Here is a 27,184-nt window from a genome sequence, read left to right as displayed (position 1 = left end):
GATAGTTAGCGCACATCACCTAGCTTTGTAAACACGGCGACAATCAAACCGGTTGCCCTACCCAGGTTGGTAGCTAGCTAGCTAGCTAGCTCCTGTCTCCTGTTTTGCAGTACCTTGCCCAGTGGGTGGCAGCAGTGCATCCGGGAGAGCTGCTGCCACTGTATTTATTAAGGATGAAGAAGAAAATGGTTGCCTGCCTTTTAATTGGTCGATAGAAACATGAGTAGGACGAATGACCAATAGTTATGCCTCAGAGTTTAGGTGCGTCCAATCAGGTGCCTTTGGGCGGGATCTCATCCTGTATAACGATCGATTCCAAATTCAACCGTTGTGAATGTGTCGTGGATCCAGTCCCCGATGTGTGATAGTTGTTTATGGAAAACGCTACTCAGACACCATTCAAGGGTAGTAAGTGATACAAGTTGTCTGTTCCAATTTTTTAGAAATTAACCTGCGTCCATTCGAGTCTCTAAACGAAGGCGCCAAAGCAAGCAGATGACAATATTCAGCTAAGTCGGCTAAGCTAACAACGTAGCCTGAAGCATGCCGAATTTCTGCGCGGCCCCAAACTGTACACGGAAAAGTACACAGTCCGATTTGGCTTTTTTTCGGTTTCCACGGGACCCAGAGAGGTAAGGCATATCATTTAATGCTACCCACGTTAACTAACTTATGTACTCGTGTAACCAACATTAACCTGTGCGATTTCCCACTTAGAGTTGTACTAGAACGCTTGAGAAATCATAATAAGTACTAACCAAGTGGTATGTTTTCACGATGAGTGTAAGATTGTCCTTAATCTTTCAGCACCTAATGTGAACCACTTGTAGAGCTGCAACTAACGTTTATTTTCATCATCGCATTGTCTATAAAATGTTTGAAAATAATAGTTTAAGGTGCCCGCTATAATTTCCCACAGCCCAAGATGCATTGAGATTGCTTTTATCATTTGACAATTAGTCCACAATCCAAAAATATTCAGTTTGCAATCAGGCATGACAAAAAAAGGATAAAATCATCACATTTGAGAAACTTTATTCAGCAAATGTTTGGAATTTTCGCCAGAAAAATGACTAAAACAATAATTTGATGATATAAATTATTGTAGACTAATGGCTATTTGATTAATCAACTGATTGCTGCAGCTCCAAGGTAAACTGATTTTGAAGAAAATAATCTGATTTTACTGATATTTAAATATCCGTGCCAACTCATGGATGTCTGATTTAACTTGAGTGTTTATGTTGCATATCCAGGCTTACCTCTAAACTCTGTGGCAGATTGAGTTTAGTGCTGCTTCGTAGGCAACTCAGACCCTTGAGTAGGCTTCAACATGTAAAGTAGCGTCACATCTAGGTAATGGGCACAGGTAATGTCTCAGCAATACATAATGAAGCTAAGAAAAATTTCAACCACTTTCATAGTTGAAAATTTTACATAAAGCAAGAAAAATATTTTTCAGATGAGATCAATTAATGCCGTAATTGTTTCCACAGCAGCCCTTTGATATCTGCTTTATTTGCACAATAGTTTCTGTCAAAACCACCCACAAAGTTTATTTTGCATGTCTTAATTTTTAAGTGTCATTTGTCCAATATGAACGTACTACCTATGCAAAAGATGGTCACAAGCCGTTTCTACAGACTTGGCTACTGTCTCAGTGCACTGCCGTTTTTCACATTTCACATAAAGCGGGTTTTGTGTGTTTTTTATAAGATGCCGAATCTGGGTAGAGAACTGTCGCAGAGCAGATCTAGAGGCGAAAACATCAGACCAGTTGAACAAGCACTACAGATTATGTGCCAAACACTTCGACCCAGCTATGGTGTGCAAAACTGTGAGTATCTGACATGATCCTAGCTAATCAGCCTGGCAGTAATTTTCCCGAAAATGTGTTCCTCCCAAAAATGGCTTATGTGAGTTTATTGTCCTACAGAGCCCCTATAGGACTGTATTGAAGGATACAGCCATTCCAACCATATTTGATCTGACAAGCCATCTAAGAAATCCTCATACCAGACATCGCAAGCGGATTAAAGAACTAGTAAGGATTTTATTTATTTATTTATTTATTTTTAGCCCTTCGGTCACCTTTCAGAGTTCTTCTTCAGCTTAATAGTTTGACCAACTGTTGTCTGATTTTTGTGAATTAACTACAAATTTTAATTCCAGACTGAGGAAGATATAAGAAAGATTAAAGAAAGGAGATGTAAGTAAATAAATGTATTTCTGGTCATGAATGTAAAATAATTGCATGTTAATTTTATGCATTTTTCCATTTACTTAAAGTGATCACTGATGTTTTTTTGTCTGTCTCTACTCAGTGGCATCCTCTATTGAACAGCTTGTTTCCAAAAAAGATGCCGCAGTTGAGGATAGCACAAGCACCAATGAGGATGAACCTCAGCTGTCCACAGAGGAGAAGGAGTTTCGTGAATACCTGAGATCCTTGTTTGAGGTTGTGGTCATGTTAGGAAAACAGAGTATCCCATTAGTGGCTGACAAAGCATCTGAAGCTGAACGCAAGTCCAACAACTTTCAGGCTCTTCTAGGTTATCGCATGAATGCTGGAGATGAAGCTTTGAAGAAGCGGTTTGAGGCAACAGCTCTGAACACAGAATACCTCTCTGCAACCCAGCAGAGCCAGCTCCTGGACGTCTGTGAGAACACGGTGAGAGAGGAGATGCTAATGGAGGTGCGAGAGAGTCGCTTCTTCTCCCTAGTGACAGGTGACCTTGTTGAATTTTCCAACGAGAAACACCTGCCTCTATTTTTACGCTTTGTGAATCAGCAGAACGTCCTTCGAGAGGAGTTTTTGGACTTTGTGCTGTTTGATGGTGATGAGTCTGCACTGGTAGAGAGGCTGGAAGCCCAGCTGACTGACCGTTGGGGGCTCAGCATGGAGGACTGCCGGGGTCAGGCCCACAAGGCCACTGGGACTTCCACCACCAAGATGAAAGCTGTGGCAGTATTACTGATGGAGAAGTATCCCCTGGCATTGCACATGCCTTGCTCCCATATGGCACTCAATATCCACCTGGCCAACAGTCTGCCTTTTCCCAATGTTCAAGTTGTCATGGAGACTCTGAGGAGGATCGGCGCTTTCTTTAGAACCCCGCTCACTCAGGATGAGCTGGAGAAAGCGATCTCTTCTCACCACCAGAAAAATGAAGAGAAAGGAACTGCGCTAAAACAAGCATGTGGCTCAGGATGGACAGAACAGCACAGTGTCTTTGATGTGCTGCTAGATTTGTTGCCGCCCCTGCTGCTGTGCATGGACAACATTTGGGACAATGATGACGGAAAGTTTGACGATGCTGTCACAGCAGATGCGTATTCAATCTCAGAAACCCTGGCCGACTTTGAGAACGTTGTCACCAGCGTCATCTTAAAGAATGTTCTCACGTTCACAAGAGCCTTCGGGAGGAATCTCCAAGGGGAAACACTCGATGTGTTTTTCGCTGCCAACAGTCTAACCGCTGTCCTGCATTCGCTGAACGAGGTCAATGATAACATTGATGTCTACCATGAATTCTGGTATGAGGAGGCTGTGAGTTTGGCCAGTGTAATGGAGATTCCTGTGAAGGTCCCGAGGCTGTTCCTTCGGAAACAGCGCGCAGCCGATGTGGGTGAAATCCAAGCAGAGTCGTATTTTAAGGAGTATGTGACTGTCCCTGTTATCCGTGGCATCATGCAGGAGGTGGAGGACATGTTTTCCGAGACCAACCTCAAAGCTCTTAAGTGCCTATCACTGGTCCCAGCTGTCATGGGCCAAATGAAGTTCAACACCACCGAGGAGAACTATGCAGATGTTTACCGCAACGACCTCCCCAACCCAGACACGCTTCCTGCAGAGCTTCACTGCTGGAGAATCAAGTGGAAGCACAGGGGCAAAGAGGTGCGCCTCCCCACCACCATCCACGAAACCTTGCAGCTGCCTGATGTCAAGTTCTTTCCCAACGTGAACTCCTTCCTCAAGGTGCTTTCCACCTTACCTGTGCTGAAACTGGAAGACAACAAAAGTGACACTGCTAGTGAAAGGCTGCAGGCTTATCTCGCCAGCATGCCTGCTAAACAGTGGAACAAAAGTCTTGCAATGCTCAACATTAACACTCATGTCAAACATGACTTGGATGTCATGGTAGACAAATATTGCAGACTCTATCCAGAGGATGACCCTGAAGCTGAAGCTGAAGCTGAAGCTGAAGCTGAGGCAGAGACCGAGGAAGTCACTGAGGAGGATGTTGTGATGAAATGATAGAACACAGACACTGAGCTTAAATAGCTGTTCTTGGACAAAAATGAATGGAACAGATATGCTGTCAGTCATAAACACATCCTCCTTTGGTTGCTCATGTCTATTTTTACTGCATTTACACCCGGGTATTTGTAGTAATAATTTAAATTCAGATGTGAATAGGTAATGGATGCCTTTTTGTATTTAGTCTCTGAGGTTTCCAAGAAAAATATGATTTACCCTTGTTCTCATTGTATGTGGTTAAAAACACTTGTGTTCAATTGCATCACAGCTTAATCTTGCATTGTAAATAATCACATTTCGCAGGAAGAAAACGACACAACTCAATAAAAATTTCAATACCGCAAAAAATTCAGAAATGTAAGGCACTGTGAAAGAGATGATCTGTAAATATTAAGTTTTTGTCAGGATGTTTATTATTAGACTAGCCTTCTCTGTAATGATGCTGTGAACTTATGGAAAGTATTTTATAGCCTGTTTTTTATTTGTTAAATTCAGTTGATGGGTTTTTTTTTTTTTTCTCTGCTCAAATTATCTCATCTACAGTTAGTTTTTCTTTATTGTGTGCTTTAATTCAAACTGCATGATGAATGCAAATAGCCCTGTTGATCCAAATTACCGTGGTTCCTTTCCACTGACTGTGAGGCAGGAGAAGCACAAGAGGGAGCAGTTACACCAGTATCAGCAGTATCCCTGAATGAATGCCAATGGGAAGCCTTTTTTATTTTTTATTTTTTTTTATTTGTACCTTCGTCAAGGAGGTTATGTCTTCACCCGTGTCTTGTTTGTTTCTTAATTTGTCAGCAGGATTATGCCAAAACCACTGAAATGATTTGCACCACACCTGGTGCAGGTTTGGGGCATAGGCCAGGAAAGAACCCTGTATATTTTGGGGCAGATTCAGATCATTTTACTATGAATTTGAATTTTTTTTCTCTGAAGTCTGGTGCATGTTGCTTGACGTTGGCCTTGGCTGAGATCTGCGCTCTACTGAGTGTCATTCTAGTTTTATAAATCAAAAGCTTATAATGCAAGAGTGACATATTTATGGATAGTTATAAAGGCAAGTATCTCAAAAGTTCACTTTGAATGGTACATTCCGATTGAAACAGCTCTTGGTCAGATAACTGACATTCAACAGGAGGAAAAGACCATTGTTATTTGTATTACAGTTAAATGTTTGCCTCATCATGTCCTGTTTTGCAGAGGGGGAAAATGCAAGGAATTTTGACACAACTCTGGTTGTAGCAGTAAAATTGAATCGTATATAATTGTTTATGGTTAGATGGTGTGCTTTTGCTGTCTCCCAAAGTATTCATTAACATTTTATGAGAACTTTCATTATCTTTTTTTTCAGTTTGGTTTAATAAAATCCTATTAGAGAACATAAAAATGTAGACACTTGGAGTCAGCTTTGTTGCGAAATGTTACCTTTTATTTGTCTCTCTTTTTCAGTCGCGCGCAAACTTAAGTGTGGATCCATTTAGTTACCATCTTCAAATGAAAATTACATGCAAACACCATATTGGGGGGAAACAAACTAAACGTGAAGAAATTCCGCGAATCTTCGCAAATGTAAACATTTGACTCCTGCAGTTTTATACATGGACAAGTGAAGCTTTATGTTTTGTTTTTGTTTGGGTTTTTTTTTTCCTTTTTCCCAGTTGGCAGCTGCATTATCGGCCATTTCCTCCACACGGAGCAAGAACAGGCCTCTGCTCCATCCGCTGTAGATTGAATTGGCGTTTTCTGACATGGCAGCACAGGGGTTAAACGCGCCTCCTCCCTCTTCGCCGGCCAGACGGTGACGAGCTCAGGTGACAGTTCGCCGTGCAAACTCACAGTGCAGAGCCCGGGCATCTGGAAGCATCACACAGGCGTGGGTGGGGTCGCTTTGATGCGCAACCAGACGGCAACGTGCACTCCCCAGCGAAGCCCCAAGTCCATTTAAACTTCAGCAGGAACACAAATAGCCTGCAGGAGGAGAGAGGGGGGGAGGGGAGGGGGGCGTGTGGGCTGTTTCCCTTAGTCTCAAACAAAGATTGGTGAGGTACACTCAGCCGAGAGTTACACAGAGCTTTAAGGAGGAATAACCCTGACTGGACAAAAACAGAGGGTACAGGGCGAGGGACCGAGCACTTGCAAGTCTCCGAGTCGTGAGTAGGACGTCTATCTGCGCGTTTCTCCCCGATCTAGAGGTTTTCTGTCTTGTCTTTTGTCCAGTCAGCCTCCTAGTATTTATCATCATGGCTTGGCCGTGCATTACGCGTGCTTGCTGCATCAACCGCTTCTGGACCGAGCTGGACAAAGCGGACATCGCGGTGCCTTTGGTTTTCACCAAATACTCGGATGTGGCCGACGTGCAGCACCTGCCCCATCACCCGCAGCCGAGGAGGGCCGGTGCCATTGCCATAGAAACCCAGCCCCATCCCGGCGAGCAGGAGGCTGGGAAGGCACCGCCCGCGACGGGTGCCGCAGCGGGCAAAGATGGCTCTACTGCGTCCGTCATGCGCCAAGACTTCAAGGCGTGGAGAGTGCGCCCCGAGCCCAGCTGCAAGCCCAGGAATGAGTACCAACCCTCTCCGACCCCGTTCAACAACGAAACTCAGTATCAGAAGGATTATAAAGCCTGGCCTATACCGAAAAAGCACGACCACCCATGGATCCCCAAGCCAAGCCCCACCGCCCCCGTCGCCGCCACTACCACCACCTCCGTCGGGCCAGAGCGGAGCGCAGGGAGCGGCAAGCCGGAGCATGCGGCCGCCGAGGCCGAGAGCGGCGTGGAGAAGAGCGAGATCGAGGAGAAGATGCAGGAGAAAGAGTCGAAGGAGGCGATGAAGAAGAAAAGCGTCCAGAGGGAAAGGTCGGCAGAGAGAGAAACAGGTGAGAAGACGGAGGGACAGATGCCCGCAGATGTGAGCGCCGAGCAGGGGGAAGGCAGAGCAGCTGCAGACGCTCTCAACAGACAGATAAAGGAGGTTATGTCGACTTCTAGCAGCTACAGGTAAGTGTGTGAAGGACTGAGCCACGATCATGTCCTAGGGGTGGCAGAAATAAAGGTCTACGTTTTTTTTTCCTTTACTGTGACTTAACAGTGGGTTGCAACTGAGGCATTTTATTCCTAAAGCCATCAACAGTGCTGCATACAAGCATCCCGAAAGCATTTCGGCCAACAAAAGCCCTGTTAAAGCATCACTTGCAGATCATCGTGGGATATCTGGTTTTGTATCGTCTCTTGTTACAATCTCCTGTGATTCTCCAAAGCAAACTGATATTGCCAGAGATAAAGGTTTCATTATTGATTTTTTTTTTTTTTCCCCTGCTTTATCCTCCACCAGAGTACTACCAAATCAATGCAGTAGCCCATAAATGAGGAAAGCCAGTAATAGGGTCTGAATGTAATCGTGTCTTAACATGGTTTCTTTGCACAGGCTTCCTCCAAACTGAATTAGGGATGCACAATGCATGCAAGTTAACAAGACTTGCCTGCTTCATACCGCCCCACTGAAATACGGAAGTTACACATGTTGTGCCAGTGCCTTCAGTTTTGGGATTAGTTTGTTTGAAGAGAAGCTTTTTGCAATGAAATTTAACTGACAACTAAACTTTAGCATACGGTTTGTAAGCGATTTAAAAAAAAAAAACAACAACAAAAAAACAATGTTATTACATGATTAATGTAATGCTACATTTATAAATAGAAGCAGTTATACAGAAGGAGGACACAGATATGTACATCAAGAATAAGGATTTTAGCTTTTTACAGACTATAACAGTCCAGCTCCTGCCTCTGAAGACCTGTGAAAAACAAAAAAAACAAAAAAAAATGCCGCCAGGCCATGGTTTACAGAGTTTAGAGAGTAAATCCAAAAATCTAATTATGACATCAGTGCTAAAAATGCTAAAAAGCAGTTAGCCAGTATAGAGAAGTTGTTAGGTGAATATGATTCTGTAATGTCAATCAAGTCTTCAGCAATAAACTGGCAGCAGAGCTCTGCACAGCCTGCTGCTGAGCAATAATCAACAGGAGAGATGATGAACCCTCAAACGATATGGGAGCCCCTCGTTATCAATATACTGTATGACCAATCCAATTCAGTCCTGCCACGGTTCTAAGTGGACAACAGTGCGTATTACAAACTAGATGGCTTTTCATGGTGATGTGTATTTGTCATTTAACGTGGGCACAGGCCAATACGCCAATTAAAATTCATTTTATCTTAGGACACGGAATATCTTTAGGTTTTGAGAAAATAATTGTCAGATTAAACGACGATGGAAAATAAGTGGAAGCCCTTAAACCTTTATGTTCGCGTTTTCAATTGCTCTTAGGACTGAGTTCAAGGCCTATAAGGACGTGAAACCAGTGAAGCCCATCAAAGCTCCATCTCAGTATAAACCCCCCGCGGTGGAGACCAGTCTGGAAACCAGCTACAACGCCACATTCAAGGGGGAGCAGGTGAAGGCTCAGCCCAATGACAACAAGCTGCTGGAGCGCAGGAGGATACGCAGCCTGTACAGTGAGCCTGGCAAGGAGCCCGCCAAGGTGAGAACATGTCCCCACACAGTTCCCGTACCGTTACTGCAGGTCCGTGAAGTACGGCTATCATTTATATTCCGAGCTATGTTTCCTCTTAGCGCATAGAAAGACATACAGTAAGTGCCTTCTTTATAGTCAAAACTTTATTAGCCCTGCTACATCATAGGTTTAGTACTCTCTGATTATCACAATGACAGGTTTACTTTTGCTCTGAACGTTACTCACTGGAAGCCCTACTGAATACGTTTTATTTAATTTTACACACACTCAAAGTCAGGCCCCCGCCTAATGGCAGGCGACTGGTGCTGAGACCTACTATACACCAACTAAAACAACTTCAAATCTCAATGTAGAGAATTTCTAAAATTTTAAAAAGTTTAAGTACCCCGCCTGTGTACATTTTAACCAAACAAAAAATACAACCTGGTCATTCAGCAAATTGTACATACTTGTCCTGAAAATGTTCAATGCATCAGTTTTTAATGTTAAAGTAATATCCCAGTTTTGGATTATAAGTAACTTCATCCCATATTAAAGCAGGTACTTATTTGAAAATATTCTTGTAACACTTTATTCTACAGGCCAGTTATTTCTTATGAATTTCTTGAAAGATTCCTGGAAAGAATCGTGTAGTTTAGTTCTAATTACATGGCAGATAGGGACAAAGTTGTTCTTTGTAGACACATTTCACATTTTGCATGCATAGCTCACTTTTATCAACTGAATAAAAGCCTCAAGGCTGAGTTAGTAATAACTGGAAGTGTGCCAACTGACCACTCTCTGTTTCACCCGTGATTAGAGACAAATTATAAGGTTCTTTCCAGGAAACTTCTTAGGAGATTATTTGTTAATAAATGGGAATTTACAGACCCACGAAAGAAAGCATTACCGATTTTCTTAACATAGATAGGTATCTGCGTGCATGTTGTCCACAGTTCAGATGAAATTTGGTTGATAATTGCTAACCGTGTGTCAATCGTAGTGTGTTCATACGGCCACTCCCTCTCTCATTCTTGTAGGACTTCTCAGAGAATGAGAGCAGCTCTGTTCTTAATCTGCTGTAGTCAGGTGTGTTCCCTGTTTCTTCTGGAAGGCATGGAGGCTGACCTCAGATTGATCAGACGCGAACGTGCATACTGTACACCCACACCCACACACACACACACACACACACACACGAACAGTATGCACCTTGGCCCGTGTGAGCCTCGGTCACATTCACCACCCAGCTGCCGGATGCAATACCGCACCTCTCAGCCTGCACCACCCACTACTTTTTGTGGAGCTCGGTAGTTTAAACAGTCGACCAAAGGTTTATTCAAGAGGGTCGATGGATAAATGAAAACATCTCACAGATAACAATAAATTACCCAAAGAAGAATAGGATTTATTGCATCAATGGAGGCCAACAAGACAAAGCCCTCATCGCATTCGATTAGTATACATTTTGTTTAGGGCTCTATTTTGGTGACAGTGAATGGTGTAAATGACATTAGGCAAAATAGAATTTTTTTTCCATGTCTGCCCACAATTGGCTCACCATGAATTTGACTGCATGCAAGTGGGTGGAGATGCGCAGTAGGGGTGTGTGCCAATGGCAGTGGCGAGTGGTGCAGTATGTTTTTACAGATGATGTTATCCTTTTGGCTTCTTATGTCTGATTTCCGTAGTTGCAGTTCGCAGCCCGGTATGATGCAGTCGACTCTCTACTGAAAGTTAGTAAATGTGCTGCATCTAATCTGGACTGTTCCCTTAATCATGAGCACCATGGTGCAGAGTGCACTGCGTTTAAGGTTTTAATGGTCCTGAATGCCACAGTCCCCTACCAGAGCCAGTGTTAACATATTCCTCCTAATCCCACCCTAACTGTCTGTGGCAACAAAATGTACAAAAATGATGTCGTACCCTATGCACCACCTACTTTGCAGAACCACTCTTTTATTCACAGAAATAGAGCCCTTCGTTTTTTTTCTTTCAGAAACAGCCTTTTACAAACATTTGTCATCGATTTCAATGTATTAGTTTTTAAGTTTTATTTAATCAGCAGAAGTTGGGCATGTATGCAACTTCTTTGCTGTACGCCAGCTCATTTATGCAAACGGACCATTTGGGAGCTTCTACAGAAGTCCTTTACTGCTAGCACCTTGCTTGAGGGCTCGTTCGTCTCTGCACCCACATTTTCCCAGTTGCTATGGGAATTTGAACCGGCGACTCTCCAGTTGCAAAACTGCTTGTCAAGCCTCTAGGTTCTGCCGCCACTATTGAGGGGTTGAATGTAACCAAAATATTTCATACTTTAAAGTGTAAGACTAACATCATATACTAATATAAACCATGTTCTCTGTATGCTGTACTTTCTTTAAAATTTTATTCTAATGGGAAACTGCATGAACCACTGTTCTATAAAAGGTAAGGCAGAAATACACCTTTTTGTGCTGTGTTTTCTTTTTTCTTTTATCTTCATTGCACTAACCACATAATGCAAATATCACCTGTACCATACGGTGTCATTTGCCTGCCATTACTTTAAGTAGCAGGATGTAAAAAAAATAAAATAAAACAAACAAGATATGTAGTGCATGCTGAAATAGGACTTTGACATGATGTAGAGTCTCCGTGAGTTAAGTAAACATTTAAAGGAATAGTTTGACATTTAAGGAAATACGCTTTTTCGCTTTTTTGCTAAGAGTTAGATGAGAGGATTGATACCACGCTCATATCTTTTGTTAAATATGAAGCTACCACCTGCAGCTGATTATCTTAGCTTGGCATAAAAACTAGAAATTGTTTTTTTTTGTTTTTTTTTGTTTGTTTTTTTACTTTGGAGCCTAGTCAGAACTAGGCTCCATGCTAAGCTAAGCTAATCAGCTGTTGGCTTTAGCTTGATATTAAACATACAGACATGAGAGTGGTATCGATCTTCTCATCCAGTTCTCAGCAAGAAAGCAAGTGAGTGTATTTTCCCGAAATGCCAAAAATTTGATTAACTGCTTTTAAAACAGAGCTTAATCTCAGTATTTGCCCCTCTCTTCTCTTTTAGGCGGAGAAACCAGTGTCTCGCACCAAACCAAAAAAGACACCAACAGCAACAGGAAAGATGGTGAAGAAAGCAAAAGAGAAGCAGATTGCTAGTTCCCAGTCAGGCAAGAAGAAATCTTCTTTGGGCACCCCAGAACCCAAACCAGAGGGAGCTGTCACAAAGAAGAGCAAAGAGATCAGTAATAGACTGGCAGAAGCAAAGCAGTAAAAGCTAACTCCCCGCACTTGTGTGCTGATCAAAGGTTACTTGACGAATTAGGCAAATCTCTTCCCTTTGGTTTATTTCCTTACCTGTTGTTTTTGCTGTCCTGTCACATATTGTTCACCTCTGAATGGGCACTGATGTTGAGCTTTTAGAATAATGCAAATAACTTCACTGTCAACTGTGTGTGTGAATGTGTGTTTGTGAGTGTGTGAAAATATGTGATTGCTTGTGTTTTGGTGCACAGAACCGCTTTATATTAATTGAGCACATAATTTGCACATTATTTATATGGGTTGTGTTTGACATCAAACTATAAAAAAAAGCCATCTGTACACATGTCATATGTGTATGAAAGGGCATTTTTACCTTTGTCCGAATGGATGACGATTGAGATCGATATTCAAATGATTGTAGAAAATGTCCAGGGGATGCTTTATCTCTGAGACTGTGTCATACGAGAGGTTTTGTTTAAAATACAAGATCTGTTTTACGGTTGCGTTCCTAGTTACAGTGCCTCCGCTGTATGGTCCTGGTTTTCATTTCATTGTTCTGGATGATATCTGGTTTCATCAGTTTGGTTGCTAAGAAACCAAATGACCTGTAATATAATTACTAAAACTTGCATGCAAGACCCCGTTTTTGGTTGAGTAGCAACATTCTAGCAGACTATACTGAATGTCACAGTCACATTTTAGCTTGTAAATTGAGCCATTAAAGATAAATGTATAGGGACAAGACCTTTTCAAATATAATGCATGTGTAGTAATAGACTCTGATCACACCAAAAGGTACATACAGTAATTAAAATCATAGTCTAGTGGCTGTTAAAGCTATAAAATAAACACACCAGCAATATGGTTTCACCCACAAGCATACTTCTTGCAATTTAAATGGAGATCCACTCCTTTCATTTAATAAGAATACTGCACTTATTACAATGACTCAGTATTTTGGCATTGTACTCCATCCTCTTCTCTGATCTGTGACGCTGTAATTGTGCTAAATAAGAAAAAAAAAAAAAGGCCCATAGGCCTGAAAAACCTGTTGTATTTACTCAATAAATTTCACTCCGAATGGGCTGATCTCTCCAGGTGTTGAAAGACAAGGAATGGGCCAGGACTTGAAGTTCAGCTCTTAGAAAAAATGCTGCTGTCTGAAAATGCGCAAATCACTTCTGTTCATCGTGAGCGTGACATGAGGTGTTTTTACTAAAATGCCATCACATCCTATCTCTCTCTGGTTGTAAACACAGTCAGTCGTCTGCCATTATACCCTTAACGGCCAACATGGCTGCAGTGTGCGAGGGCCCAGTCGAGCACTAACCACCGTGAGTATGCTTCCAGTTTCAGCTTCTGTGTGTGAGTGTGTGTGTGTGAGTTTGTGTGTGTGTGTGTGTGTGTGTGCTTGCGTGTGTGTCTGTGAGCGAGAGACTTTTTTTGTGTACGACCTCTACAGCCTGCTGCCTGCTAGCATCAAGTGTGATCCAACCACAAGAAGTGCTGCTACGCACTCCAACACCCTGGTGCTATATCTCTCATCGTATATGCTGTCTGGTTTGGACTGCGTGTGGCGTCAGACCAGAGTGAAATGATGGTATGACAATGTCATACCGCTGCAGACATGTTGTGATATTGTGCTTGTGTTCTCGGCTTGCTCTGAATGAACTCTGATTAAAATCATAATACAGAATCCTGTGTTGTGATTCATTGCATCCTTTATCCATGTGTTTTATGAATTGAATAACAGTATTATACCCTCGCATCCATAATCTGACAAAATATTTCTTTTCAGTTGCTCAAATGCTGTTGAAAATGTGAGAATGAAAAATAACTTTTGAAGAAATAATTGTATTTCATATATTTTCTTCAAATTTGCTGCACCAGCCTTTGAATGCTAGAGAAGGGAGGGAGTAATTTAACTTATCAAAACTATTCTATACATTTTTCAAAATAATTAGAAAAATATTAAGGCATGAAATTAACAGCACAGTAAAACTGCATAAGTTGATTTTTTAATCCTTAAAGGGTGTTTTTCTGAACATGAGACGTCATCAGTGCATTGTTCTCTCCATTTTTTTCAGTTCAGAGATTAAGAGGGGCAAAATTTAAACAAATGAAACAAATGGCAGGCGTAAAATGATTGTAAAACATTATTTGATTATTTTTCATTTTATTCACTAGCTGGCTCTGGGATGCTTGTGGTAATTTTCCTGTGAATCAGTCATCCTGACATGAAACTGCATGAATAATTCAGTTTTTATGGGCCCTTATGTTTGCAGAGCAGCATGAAATATTGAATGAGAGATCAGCAATGGCACTGGAGCTGCCTAAGCTCTGTCCCCTCTCTAAAAGAGTTGTCTAGCTGGTTTCTGTCTCACCTACATAGGTGTGTTGGAAGGGTTGAATTGAGATTTCATACACTCGTTTCCCTGCATATGAAATATACCGTAGTATATGATTTGGGTGTTCATTTTTGTCATGAAAGTAACTTGTCAGTTACTTTCATGAACAAAATTACAAATTTCATTACAAATGGTATCAGGCCATAAAATGTTTATGTAGACTAAATGTTCATCCAGTTAACAGCAGTGTAGGAGAATCCACAGATGAGTTATCAGCTTGTGAGTCTGCACCAGACACAAATGTGTCTACCTGAAAGAAATTCAGATATGGATCAAATGTGCATCACAACATACAGTAAATGGCTATTTTTGAACACCTGTATTGTTGATCAGAGTACACTGTGGTGTGGCTTTATTTGTGTTGTATCGACTTCACATCAGGAGACATGCACCCTCATGAAAATATTGTATTTCTTGGACAGGCAATACATTGCATAGTGTGACGCGGATACTCAGCAAATTATGACCTCTAGTGGATGGGATCTATTGCACGATCTCAGCATCATTTGAACCCGGATAAAAAGTAAGGTGGAGGCTGCAGGCTAAACCAAGGAGCTCAGATTTCCTTCTCCTTAACCTGCAGTTCTTTTTGGTTGTCCGAGGGGTTCCCAGGCTGGATGGGATGGGTAGTTCCTCCAGGCATCAATTACCTCTTTTCCTGCCTGGCTGCAAACTTTGTGGACATCACGGGCATCTGAACACTTGCCGCTGCAAAGATATCTTTTAATGCAACATGGCAAATGTAAGAGTGCAACACCATAACCGTGGCCAGGCTCTCTACGTATATATATATGTTTATTAACTGCGCATAAAGAAAAAACTACAGTGATGGTGGTACTGTTGGCTCACAGAGGGTCTGGTTCTGGTTTGGTCTGGTTACAACAGCTTCTTGGTAGCAATCAATGATGTATGGAGGATGTTTTCTAAAAGGGGTCTATCCATGGTCCACTATTACTTACATCCTACATAAATAATAATCATTCTTCCTACTCAGACATGTCGTTTTTTTGGGGGGGTTTTTTTGGCAGATGACTTGTCTTCAGTCTGCCTCCGATGCTGTCCAATTATTACTTCTTAAAAATTTAAATGGTACCCACATCCATCTTGCTGAGTCATACAAATACTTAGGCATTTGGCTTGACAGTGCACCGTCATTGAAGATTCATATTCAACACTTGATTCAAAAATTACAAATCAAGCTCAGTTCCCTATATAAATCAAAAGCTGCCTGCCTTTTTCAAACCCTAAAACTATTGTGCAGTCAAAAGTCTGTACTTGATTATGGAAATATTCTGTATTGCCATGGTGCCTCATCATTACTGCAGCACCTAAGTCCTATTTTTCCTAGTGCTGTATGCTTTATCATTAATGAGAGATTTCATACTCATCATTGTCCTCTGTATTGCGAGCTTGGATGGTCTTCCTTACAGACACAAAGAAACAAATACTCTCGTGATATTCATCTATAACGCTTCCAAACCACCGCACATCTCTTTTAACAATGAAATCTTATAACCACAGTTCACGATCCAGTAACTACTCAACCTTACAAATCCCTTATGTCCTTCTTGTGATTGTTTTTATTAGTTGTGTCTTAGTTGTGTTATTTCTGTTTGCCAATTGTGTGTTTGTCCGTGAATGTTTTTCCTTGTTCTCAGGTCTCTATTGAAAAGGAGATCTCTCATTTTCAATGAGACTCCCTGATTAAATAAAGATTGAATTAAAAGTCTTGTAAACCCATTAAAATGTTCTTTATTTTTGGTTTAAAAGTCATGGAATATTAAAAAAATACAGTAGGATTTTAAGGGTGCTAAAGTGTGTATTTTATTTTAGGGGTTTCGGTTGTGATCAGCTCTAAACAATGGTTTGGAGGGAAAAGGCTGACAGGCCTAGAGGGAGGAGTTTTTCTAACTTCCTGGGACGTTTGGACCTGACAGTGTTGTAATTTATTTTTGGGACAGTTACTACTCTCTACTCAACTACTCTATGTCGCTGTGCACATAGTTTGTACATTCACTATAACCGTTGGTGGAAAGTAACTAAGTACATTTACTCAACAACTGTACTTAAATGCAAGAACAATTTTGATACAAACTGAGTTTTTCCATTTTCTGCTACTTTATACTTCTACTTCACTACATTTCATAGGTAACTATTGTGCTTTTTACTTTGTTACATATATTTGACAGCTGAAGTTACTTGTTACTTTTTAGTTTACGGTTTTAAAATGCATTGTTAAAGGTTAAACCTGAGGTTTCCAACCTTTTCTTTTCTTGTAACCCCTTATAAAAACCAGTGTCATGAGTTATTTCCTCTATAAACTAATCAGATGGTTGTATTTAAATAACCGTTTTAGGCATGAAGAGATCAAATGAAATGAAATCTAATATTTTTTTTTTTGATTTTTGATCTAGAAAGACTTTTTTTTTTTTTTTTTTCTTTTCTGCCATTACATCATCATCTAATGACCCCTCAGATTTATCTTAAGACCCTTTGGAAGGGGCTGACCTCTGGATTGGGAACCAATAGGTTAAACTACCTGACTGGTCTCACAAATCCGAATCTGTGTTTTAGACTGTCTTTACGCTCTCCTTGGTGATCTAGTCCGGATATAACAAGTCTCTGCGTGCTGGTTTTAAATCTGGACCATGTTGTCTGGACGGAGAAAACGCAGTGAACCCCAAATTTTGTTTGATTTCATGAATGAAATTTGGGGTTCACAGATTTGAAAGCGGCTTTCAAACACACTTTAATAACGATGTAGAACACAACAACAAAAACAGCCACACACGTTCTTCGGCGTCTCTCTTCTCTCTGAAACAGTTTTGATTTATTTTCCTCTCCACTGACATAAACTCACTCCGGTTTTTGAATTTGTTGGACGGCTCTTGTGCAGTAGGTGGCGCTATGCTCTCTCGCGCTCTTGTCAGCGGCTTTGAACGACAGACGAAGAACAACGATATCCGTTTTGTCGCTGACGCTGGGAGGAAATAAACAAAACCAGACAAGCACGGAGGAGGGAAGAAGAGTTAATCCCAGATCCGCGGCAGCGGCGACTGCCACCGATACTCGTAAGAAACGTGTACAAAACTTCCTGTATCACAAGTGTCGGGGACGTTAGTGTGCGTTTACAAATTCATCGTCAAGATGCCATCGAGATTTCTCTGGGGAAATGGTTAAAAATGACGATGAGCAGCGTAGGAAAGGTCCGAGGAACAGTGGCAAACCTGTGACAGGTTCAGCGGGAGCTAGACTGTTAGCCAAAACAACTAACTTTTACATTGAAACACGACATACTTAGCTAGTGCCAGATACCGGTTTCTTAGCTAACTAGTTAGGTCAGAAATAAAAACGTTCGTAAATGTTTCCGGGGTAACTTAACCTTGCTTTTTCAGTTAAGCTGTGCTACCTCTAGCCGGCATCACATGCAAAACCAATGAAAATGCAGTTTATTTCCTATCTCTGCTAAAATGTCCCTCACCCTCTGCTTTCCCGTCTTAAGTGGTCAGGATCTGGGTTGCGTGCAAGCTGCGGCAGCTGAGCGCACAGCGGGGATCACCACCATGATGACAACGAAGAGACTAGACAATTTTGAGGTTGCCTGTGAGTGGGCTTCATGCACCTTCAAGGGCCGCACCATCGAGGAGCTGAGTGACCATATGTCCCTGCATTTGAAGGACTACCTTGGAGACAAAGATGCCCTGGAGGAGCTGGGTGAGTGAGGAGGGTCCTTGTGGACATGGTGCACATGGTGCTAAACAAACACGTGAGCAACCACCAACGTACAAGACAAACACGAGGAGTCAGTATGTGTCAGTTGTAGGGCTGGGAAACATCACCTCTAATCGGTATCAAGATTAAGTGTAACATTTAGTTATACATTTAGATGTACTTTTTACATGTACGTATGTATAAGATTCTCAGGAGAAAGAAAACAAGGAGTTGTGACCGTTTATTTAACTTATTCAGTTAAATAAACGGGGGGGGGGTTGAGTTACACCTTTTTCTTTCATATTTGTGAAGTCTGTGATTCTGAAACGTAGAAGATAAGAACAGCAAGTCTTACGTGAATCGATCGTTTTTCTGTTGTTACTATTTTCTGGGAGTTGTTGTGTCAAAGACTTTTTCCTCATCGATTTGTGTTTCCCCTTCCTTTAACCTGAAACTAACGCTGACCGCCGGTCCTTTCTGTGAAGTCTAAGCCTTTACTCCGACCGCCGACGACAGAGCCACAGGACTATTCAAAAAGGAAACAAACTTCAACACAAGACTATGAAATAATTATTATATGTGAAATAGTTTGGTTTCAGTTGATGGAACAAGCTGCTTATATTTCCTCTCTTCAGTTTCTGGCAGTGTTTACATGCTGCCTTGTTTTATTCTTTGTTGTGCCGGTAGGTGTGCTCACACGACCTAGGTGGCATCTTTTTTTCTGTACAAGCACTTCCCCATCTGCAAATGTGACACCAGCTTTGAGTCACATTCTTTTGTCTGACTCTAATGCCTACTTGACTTCCTTTGTTATGAATTAATCACACACACACACAAAGGATGCTAGTTCATGCTGATGGACAGCGACTTGTTGCTGTGGGTTAGATGTTGTTGGACTCTCCGGCGCATTATAGGACTAGACAGCAGCCTGTCTGAAGGAATTTACTGAACATACAGGCATCACTTACATCATGTTGGTTAAAGATTAAGATTTTTAGTAAACTGCCCAGCCCTGCGTAGTCCAATATCAATGTGCTCCCTGTACATTTGGTAATAACCATCTTTTCTTCACTGCAGTAATTACTCCCTCCCTCTCTTTGTTCAGATGAGTATGCTTGTCTCTGGAATGGATGTGAATTCCTATCGATGGGTAGTCCTGCGGAGCTGGAGGTCCACGCTTACTTCCACAACTACCACGGTAAGCTCAAGTTTGTCGGGTCACAACTGCTCAAGTCCCGTCCTGACCTGCCCAGCTGCAACCAAGGCTTACACAGCAACAACCTGGTTCCCGAGGGATCAGACGGATATGTTTGCCAGTGGGAGCACTGTGATGTAGGTATTCGTAGTTGAAGTTATTCATTGGTCTTCAAATTAATGAAAGCATCGTGATTATCACAGAAATTATATATTTTTTTCTTTAAACAGAGTACGTTTAACAATCCTGAGTGGTTCTACCGGCATGTGGACAATCATGTTGAAAGTGCTGAGCTGCAGTCATTCTCCCAACAACAGCAGGCTCTCTTCTGCCATTGGACAGGTATGACTGAGTAAGAAGAGGTTAAAGAGATGTCCCTGGCACGTCCAACTTTACCTGCTCTGGCATGTGTGATGTACGTGTCATTTCCCTGTGACAGGCTGCGACGCTTTCTTCAAGATCCGGTATCGTTTGAGAGAGCACATGCGGAGCCACACTCAGGAAAGACTTGTAGCTTGTCCTACATGTGGCAGCATGTTCTCCAGCAACACAAAGCTGTTTGACCACCTCCACAGGCAGGCCGAGCCAGTGGGTGAGAGGGACACTTCTGTTTGTAAAACTTACCCAGGATGATGATGTTCTAAATGTTTGGCATAAATGCTGATTTTTGTACATGTACTTATTCAAACAGAGTCGCTGGTATGTGAACATTGTGGCAAAGCTTTTTCGAGTGAGAGACTTTTGAGGGATCACGTTCGTCAGCACGGTAAAACTTTCTACAGTTTTAATATTGAATGGTTGTTGCATTGCAGTTGTCGGGGTCGGACTGGTCAGCTTTAATAAAGGGCAGTTCTGAACTTTAAAACAACATTGGAAATTTTGTATCTTTCCCAGGTGTCGTAACTATAGCATTTTATCATGGTAAAGTAGATTGAAAGCATAAACAGTAAAACTTTGAGTCTTGATCAGATCGTTTCTTGTGGCTACTCGACAACGATGGCCTAATTATTTTTAAATATTGAAGGAGGTTTGGTTTCAAAATTCATTCTTAACCTTGGAAATAGCAGTTTTAACCACAATCTCACTTCAATGTCCATCTTGTAGCTGTTCTGGGAATTTTAATCATATCAGATGATCTTCAGCAGATGGAGCCTGCTCAGTTGTCACTGATTTGTAAATGACACTTTTTTTTTTTAAAACATAAACTTCGGCACTTTAAGGACCTGAAATAGAGCTTTCTCTGATTTATAAGCAGCACCTTGTTCTCTGACAATGTTTCTTAAAAACATCCTGTTGCAACGATGAATTCTCTTATTCAAATAGGATTTTAAATAAAAAATGTTGGCCTCTGCAGTTAAGTAATTGCATGGGAGATCAATAATGGCCCAAGCTGACCACATGTTGGCCGGTTGTTAATCAGCCATTTGGCAGGTATTATATGTAATTATGACTTATTATTACTACTTATTACTGTTCTTGTCTTTTACTCCCAGTGAATCAGGTGAAGTGTCCCTTCTGTGATATGACGTGCACCACTTTGGCAGCTCTGAAGATTCACATCCGGTTCCGCCACTGTGATGAGCGGCCGTTCCCATGTGACTTCTGTGACAAAAGGTAGACATCAAAACAGCTGATTAGACGTCCAGTGGACAACAGCTGTACTTTGGCAAAATCAGGGTTTTAGACTACTTTTCCAAACGTTGTGCACAACCCCCTCTAAATTGTGTCGTCTTCTAAAATTGGCATTAAAAGTAGCGATATCAGGTATCAGCTATTTTAACAGAACAATATTTAAACTGCTGTATCATTAAGGTTATCTTCCATTACCTATTTTTAAGTGAGCACACGTTATTGATGTATAATTTTAGTTGTATTGCAGGAGTCAGGTCCTATACAGACGGAAAAAATTATAGAGAAAATATAAGAGATGCACAACACATTGCTGCCTGTAACACTATTGTTCATTAACATGCTATTTCCTCCATCCTCTGCCAGTTTTTCCCAGAATGTTACCTGCTCTTTGGATCCTTTTACTCTATTTTCTAATATCTGCTTCATATAGAGACAAACACAAGCTTTACATTAAAACCACCAAAAATATAGGCTTTATGGTGGACTCCTCTTATCCTTACCTTTTGATTCGATTACCAAACAATGGAAAAACCTTTCGGTAACTAATTAATACAACATTTTTCAGTAATTTTCATGTGTGTTTAAGGATCTCTGGTATATGTTTAACCTAATCCGTTTGGCAGAAAATCCATGGCACTTTTTTTTATATGCTACAATAAATGCAAACAAATACAAATAAAAAAGGAACAACTAGAAGTCAGGGCTATTAAGACATTTCACAGTGAGAATGATACTGGACCTATATATTAATCCCAGCAAATTAGTAATGTTGTCAGTACTAATATACTTGACAGTATGGAATCTATCTATGAAAAATTGTGAATTAATATTGTTAGTAAATATAATGTAATCTGTGTGTAGAGTAATATTTAAAGTTTTTCATCCATTTCTGTATTGGAGTAATATCACCATAATAATATTATGCTGTCATTATAATTATTATTATTATTGTTGTTGTTGTTGTTGTTTTTACAGATTTAAGAACCAACGCGATCTACAAAAGCACACAGAGGTTCACAATGAGGGCACTGTGTATCATTGTACTGTGGAGGGTTGTGATTATTCTTGTCACACATTCCAAACCATGAGCCACCACTTCAAGAGAGTGCATGAGGTTTGTTTGCAGCATCATAAAGCACTCAATTCGGCTCGGCATTGTTACTCATTGCATATATGTGTTTTTTTAGCAGTCGTATATATTGTAAAAACGACGATAATTTTTCATTCTTAGTCAGTAGTTAAGCTGATGCTCTGTTACTTACATTATCACATGATTTATTTAACCAACAGGTTGGGGGGATGTCCAAATATAAATGCCATATTTGTGATAAGGTCTTCTCCTGGTGTTACACTCTCACACTTCACCTTCGCAAAAAGCACGAGCTGAAATGGCCTTCTGGACATTCACGCTTCAGGTAACTCATAGTAGCCAGTTGGCACTCAGTGCGTTTACATAGCTCCTTTCTCCAGTGATCTCATTGCATAAACTAGAGGTTTTTCAAAAATCAATCCAAAAACACACGTGTGGGTAAACCTGCCTGAACCCAACGTGCATACATTAATTTTAACAAGAGATAGACCCAAGAACAGTAAGGACCCTAGGATAATTAGACTAGAACCAAAATGTGGTCAGAGCCACTTGAGTATTGGACATATTGACACAATAAAATGAGAACTCACCTGATCCCGAGTAGAATTTGGACCTTGGTCTGACTCAGGTCCGGGGTCAGGTCACAGTTCCTCAGTACTAAGATTTCCAATGTAAATGCCAACGACACAAGAAACCCGGTTTCCATAATTGGGATAGGGAATTAGAGAAACATCATCACCCCAGGTGAATTTCTCCTGGAGAACACAGATTTTCTTGGCCATGCATACACTTCACCAGATTTGTACTTGCTTTTTTTACATGTATGCATGTGCTTGACAAAGACTTCAGACAGTGTTAGAATTGCTGTGACAGCGTAGTGGCAGGATGAATGGAGAGATTATTGCATGTGGCAATGCATCCTCATATTGAAAATAATTCCACCCAAAAAACTGACACAAAGTCACATCTAAAAGTCTAGGTCGGTTTCTACTGCTGCACCTTTTACGGTTTGTGAAAGCTATCCTGCGCCGTGAGCCTTCCAACATACATGGACACTGAGGAATCAGTGTATTTCACCACTACTGCAAGACAAATAAGTAAATAGGTAATGCTTCCGAAAAATAAGGTCGAAAGTAGGGGTGAAATCGGATTCTGTCCTGTTACGCAGATTTACATTAAACCAGGTTGCTACAGGGCATGTAAATGTGCTGTCCCATTACCTTGATAACCCGGTTTCCCGAGTAAACCGGTTTCATAATTGGGATAGGGAATTAGAGAAACATCATCACCCCAGGTGAATTTCTCCTGGAGAACACAGTTTTTCTTGGCCATGCATACACTTCACCAGATTTATACTTGTTTTTTTACATGTATGCATGTGCTTGACAAAGACTTCAGACAGTGTTAGAATTGCTGTGACAGCGTAGTGGCAGGATGAATGGAGAGATTATTGCATGTGGCAATGCATCCTCATATTAAAAATAATTCCACCCAAAAAACTGACACAAAGTCACATCTAAAAGTCTTCTTTTACGGTTTGTGAAAGCTATCCTGCGCCGTGAGCCTTCCAACATACATGGACACTGAGGAATCAGTGTATTTCACCACTACTGCAAGTCAAATAAGTAAATAGGTAATGCTTCCGAAAAATAAGGTCGAAAGTAGGGGTGAAATCGGATTCTGTCCTGTTACGCAGATTTACATTACACCAGGTTGCTACAGGGCATGTAAATGTTCTGTCCCATTACCTTGATAACCCGGTTTCCCCGAGTAAACCCGGTTTCCATAATTGGGATAGGAATTAGAGAAACATCATCACCCCAGGTGAATTTCTCCTGGAGAACACAGATTTTCTTGGCCATGCATACACTTCACCAGATTTGTACTTGCTTTTTTTACATGTATGCATGTGCTTGACAAAGACTTCAGACAGTGTTAGAATTGCTGTGACAGCGTAGTGGCAGGATGAATGGAGAGATTATTGCATGTGGCAATGCATCCTCATATTGAAAATAATTCCACCCAAAAAACTGACACAAAGTCACATCTAAAAGTCTAGGTCGGTACTGCTTTTACGGTTTGTGAAAGCTATCCTGCGCCGTGAGCCTTCCAACATACATGGACACTGAGGAATCAGTGTATTTCACCACTACTGCAAGACAAATAAGTAAATAGGTAATGCTTCCGAAAAATAAGGTCGAAAGTAGGGGTGAAATCGGATTCTGTCCTGTTACGCAGATTTACATTACACCAGGTTGCTACAGGGCATGTAAATGTTCTGTCCCATTACCTTGATAACCCGGTTTCCCCGAGTAAACCGGTTTCATGAGTGCATGTCAGCGCACCAAAACAACTATTTCTTAGAATGGCTGCAGGAAGAAATACCGAGTGGAGGGGAATTACCTTTTACCTGAGAACACAGAGATAGACTTGTTGAGGACTGGACAAAATGGATTACTTATGTCCTTCAGACCAGAATTTGTGTAAATACACAACAGAAACACATTCCAGTGTATCCTTTAGGCTCCCATTGTCTATGTATGAATGCTTTTTTGCTTAATAGGTCTTCATGTTCATATGGTGTTAATTCTGTTTACGCAGTTTTTGTTCATTCTCTCTTTAAAAGTCAATAAAAAGAGAATTACAAAAAAATAAGTGATTAATGTAGAAAATAATCTGTGTTTTCTCCACAGATACAGAAAGGATGTAGACGGCTTCCTAAAAGTAAACATGGTGCGATTTGAGACTGTGGAAGTGACCAAGGAGATCATGAAGAACATGGCCAAAAAGCCGCAGAGCCTTCGTAAAAGCCCTCGGACCAGCAGCCGGAACAAGAGGGCTGCAGTCACACCCGAGAGTGGCCGAAGCTCTCCTGCAGGATCCTCCTCGCCATCCTCCAGCTCGTCCTCCTCGTACTCCTCAGAGTTCTCTGGAGGCGAGGACGTTTCGTCCCAGCCCAGCCCCAGAGGCAGTGACTCTCCTGTCTACTGTGTGATGAGCACCATCCCTCATATTGAGGACGAGCCTGGAGGACTGTCTCAGGAGGACTGCGATGGTAGTGGGACATCCGGAGCCGTTCAGGCCCTGACGGAGGTGGCGAGGGGTCTTGGCATGGACGTGGTTTGATCGCCCACTTTGCACTGGGTGAAATCCCAGATGTCCAGTGTGGGCTGCCATGTAGCTGTTATGCAATTAAATTGTCTGGTCTGTTTTAGTAAATTTGGCTGTGGAGCTAGTAGTGGAGACATCCCTGGAGCGGTCTTTTCTAGCCAAAGCTTCCTCATGATCTCCGGTGTTTGTAGTGGTGTTACGTTGAGATGGTTCTCTCTACACGGGTCACTGTAGGACACACTCTACACTTTCATTACAGCAGTTTGTATTAACGCTAATGCTTCAGCTTAGCTTTGTGACGTCTTGCGTTCATGAGTTCGCCTGTGAAACATGCAGTAGATTCATCTTTTCCGACATGAAGCTTGGATGAATGACTTAACAGCACTACAAAGCTAATTCTATAAAATGTTGTCCTTTACACACCATGTTCCATTTTTTTGTGATATTCCCATGATGTTTTCCAACAGAGGATTTCAGAGGACATTATTTTTTATTTTAGCCTTGGAATGTTGTTTAATTTTATTGTTAAAAATTTTAAATACATTTTTGATACAAAAAATAAGCATTTCTTGTGTTTTTTTTTTTTGAATTTTTTTTATTTTTACCCTATAGGCTGAAGGGATGGCAGTTATGATCGGTAGGTTGGTCCACCACTTTGGTCCAGACTGAAATATCTTATCAACTATAGGACGAACACTTCATCGGGCGCCATACACGCAAAACTGGTATTTCCATCAGCCTCAGATGTATTCTCAGTGCTAATTAGCAAATGTCAACAAGCGAACAGAGCTGCCTGCATGGGTGTAGACTCTTAAGTCTTGTTAGGTAGCAATGACCCCATGAACTCTCTTTAACTCAGCTGTATTCAGTGTTAGGTTCGCAGATTACACCCATTTTTAAAAACTTTTTCTTTCCCCCCCCAAACATGAGCACTGATACCATCTGACCGATTCACATGCCACCGAATCTACGTAAGCCTGTCCGCAGAAAATTTTGAAATTGACCTAAAAGAAAAAATGTGCAAGCAAGTGCATCTTACTATATTTAATCAAATAACCAGTTTCACAAGGGAATCATTACATCTTTCTTACATTGTAAGAGTGACTGTATAGTTGCCAAAAATCCATCTAATCAATTGATGCTGTCAAATTTCAGGACAACCATGCTTTATTAAGGATCGTTATTGCCTAATTAAAGCTGTTCTATTGCAAAGAGCGTCTCATGTTAATAATAATTGAGACATTAATCAAAAAATTCCCACTGTTTTTTTTAATATCTAGTGTGGAGCTCCACCGAATTGATGCCAAGACCAGAACGACCCGTGAACTTAGCAGACATACTGTGAATGAGTGAATGTTGTTATGAGAATAGCTGCCCTCCTCCTTTGCCAGACAGACCCTGGAGACTCAGGGCCCCAGGTAGGATGTTGCCAGATGAGGCTGAGGGAGTTGCTGTCTGCAGTACTGGAGGTGGCAGTTTTTGTGACATGGGTGTAGAAACTCCCTCCCTCGAAGGCAAGCAGTCTCTTGCTGCCTCCAAGCAAGAGGGAAATAAAGAGGTGGCGCAAAGAATCCATGAAAAGCCTCTTTTCGCCTCTGTGCTACGAGAGGAATCCTGATCCCTTTGAAGGTATTTAGTGAATAGTCATTTCGTCCAGAGTGGAGATACTTTCTTTTGTGTATGTTCCACGTTGGCTCCCATGAGGCAGTTTGGTAGAGATACATTTCCGCTCCTGGATAAGAGATGAGTCCCCCGGGCGTGCTGCTAGCATTACATCTACTGCTGTTAGGATACAAGACAGAAAAATCACTTATGTTTATATGTGGCACTGGTGTGGTATGTGAAGATGGATGTGTAAGAGTCGTGCTGAACGGAGATGGATCAGTGTTCAAAGTCTTAGAAGGACCAAACTGGTCATCTACAATCTCCTGCTTCACCCTCTTCACTCTGATGAAGCTGTCCCCCTCAAGCTGCCTTTTCCTGTCAAGTGAGCCGCCTTGTC

General features: G+C 41.4%; 3 protein-coding genes across 3 annotated transcripts; all 3 read left to right on the top strand.

The window, feature by feature from the left end:
* Nucleotides 1–284: 284 nt before the first annotated feature.
* Nucleotides 285–5,640, top strand: thap12b (THAP domain containing 12b). The gene is made up of 5 exons (XM_040130147.1): nt 285–632; nt 1,717–1,837; nt 1,937–2,044; nt 2,173–2,209; nt 2,325–5,640. Exons 1-5 carry the CDS (start codon nt 544–546, stop codon nt 4,256–4,258), a joined length of 2,289 nt encoding a protein of 762 aa, XP_039986081.1. The 5' UTR covers nt 285–543; the 3' UTR covers nt 4,259–5,640.
* An 864-nt stretch (nt 5,641–6,504) lies between these two features.
* Nucleotides 6,505–12,349, top strand: map6b (microtubule-associated protein 6b). The gene is made up of 3 exons (XM_040130139.1): nt 6,505–7,262; nt 8,591–8,804; nt 11,839–12,349. Exons 1-3 carry the CDS (start codon nt 6,505–6,507, stop codon nt 12,043–12,045), a joined length of 1,179 nt encoding a protein of 392 aa, XP_039986073.1. The 3' UTR covers nt 12,046–12,349.
* A 5,055-nt stretch (nt 12,350–17,404) lies between these two features.
* zgc:112083 (uncharacterized protein LOC550461 homolog) lies at nt 17,405–25,715 on the top strand. Its single transcript, XM_040130129.1, has 10 exons — nt 17,405–17,514; nt 17,946–18,157; nt 19,260–19,486; nt 19,580–19,691; nt 19,789–19,941; nt 20,041–20,115; nt 20,843–20,963; nt 21,957–22,095; nt 22,272–22,396; nt 24,765–25,715. Exons 2-10 carry the CDS (start codon nt 18,007–18,009, stop codon nt 25,195–25,197), a joined length of 1,536 nt encoding a protein of 511 aa, XP_039986063.1. The 5' UTR covers nt 17,405–17,514; nt 17,946–18,006; the 3' UTR covers nt 25,198–25,715.
* Nucleotides 25,716–27,184: the final 1,469 nt, after the last annotated feature.

Source organism: Xiphias gladius, chromosome 7 (assembly GCF_016859285.1).
Source record: "Xiphias gladius isolate SHS-SW01 ecotype Sanya breed wild chromosome 7, ASM1685928v1, whole genome shotgun sequence".
NCBI lineage: Eukaryota > Metazoa > Chordata > Actinopteri > Istiophoriformes > Xiphiidae > Xiphias > Xiphias gladius.
The sequence above is the reverse complement of the archived record's forward strand: the minus strand, read 5'-3'. Positions and strand labels throughout refer to the sequence as shown.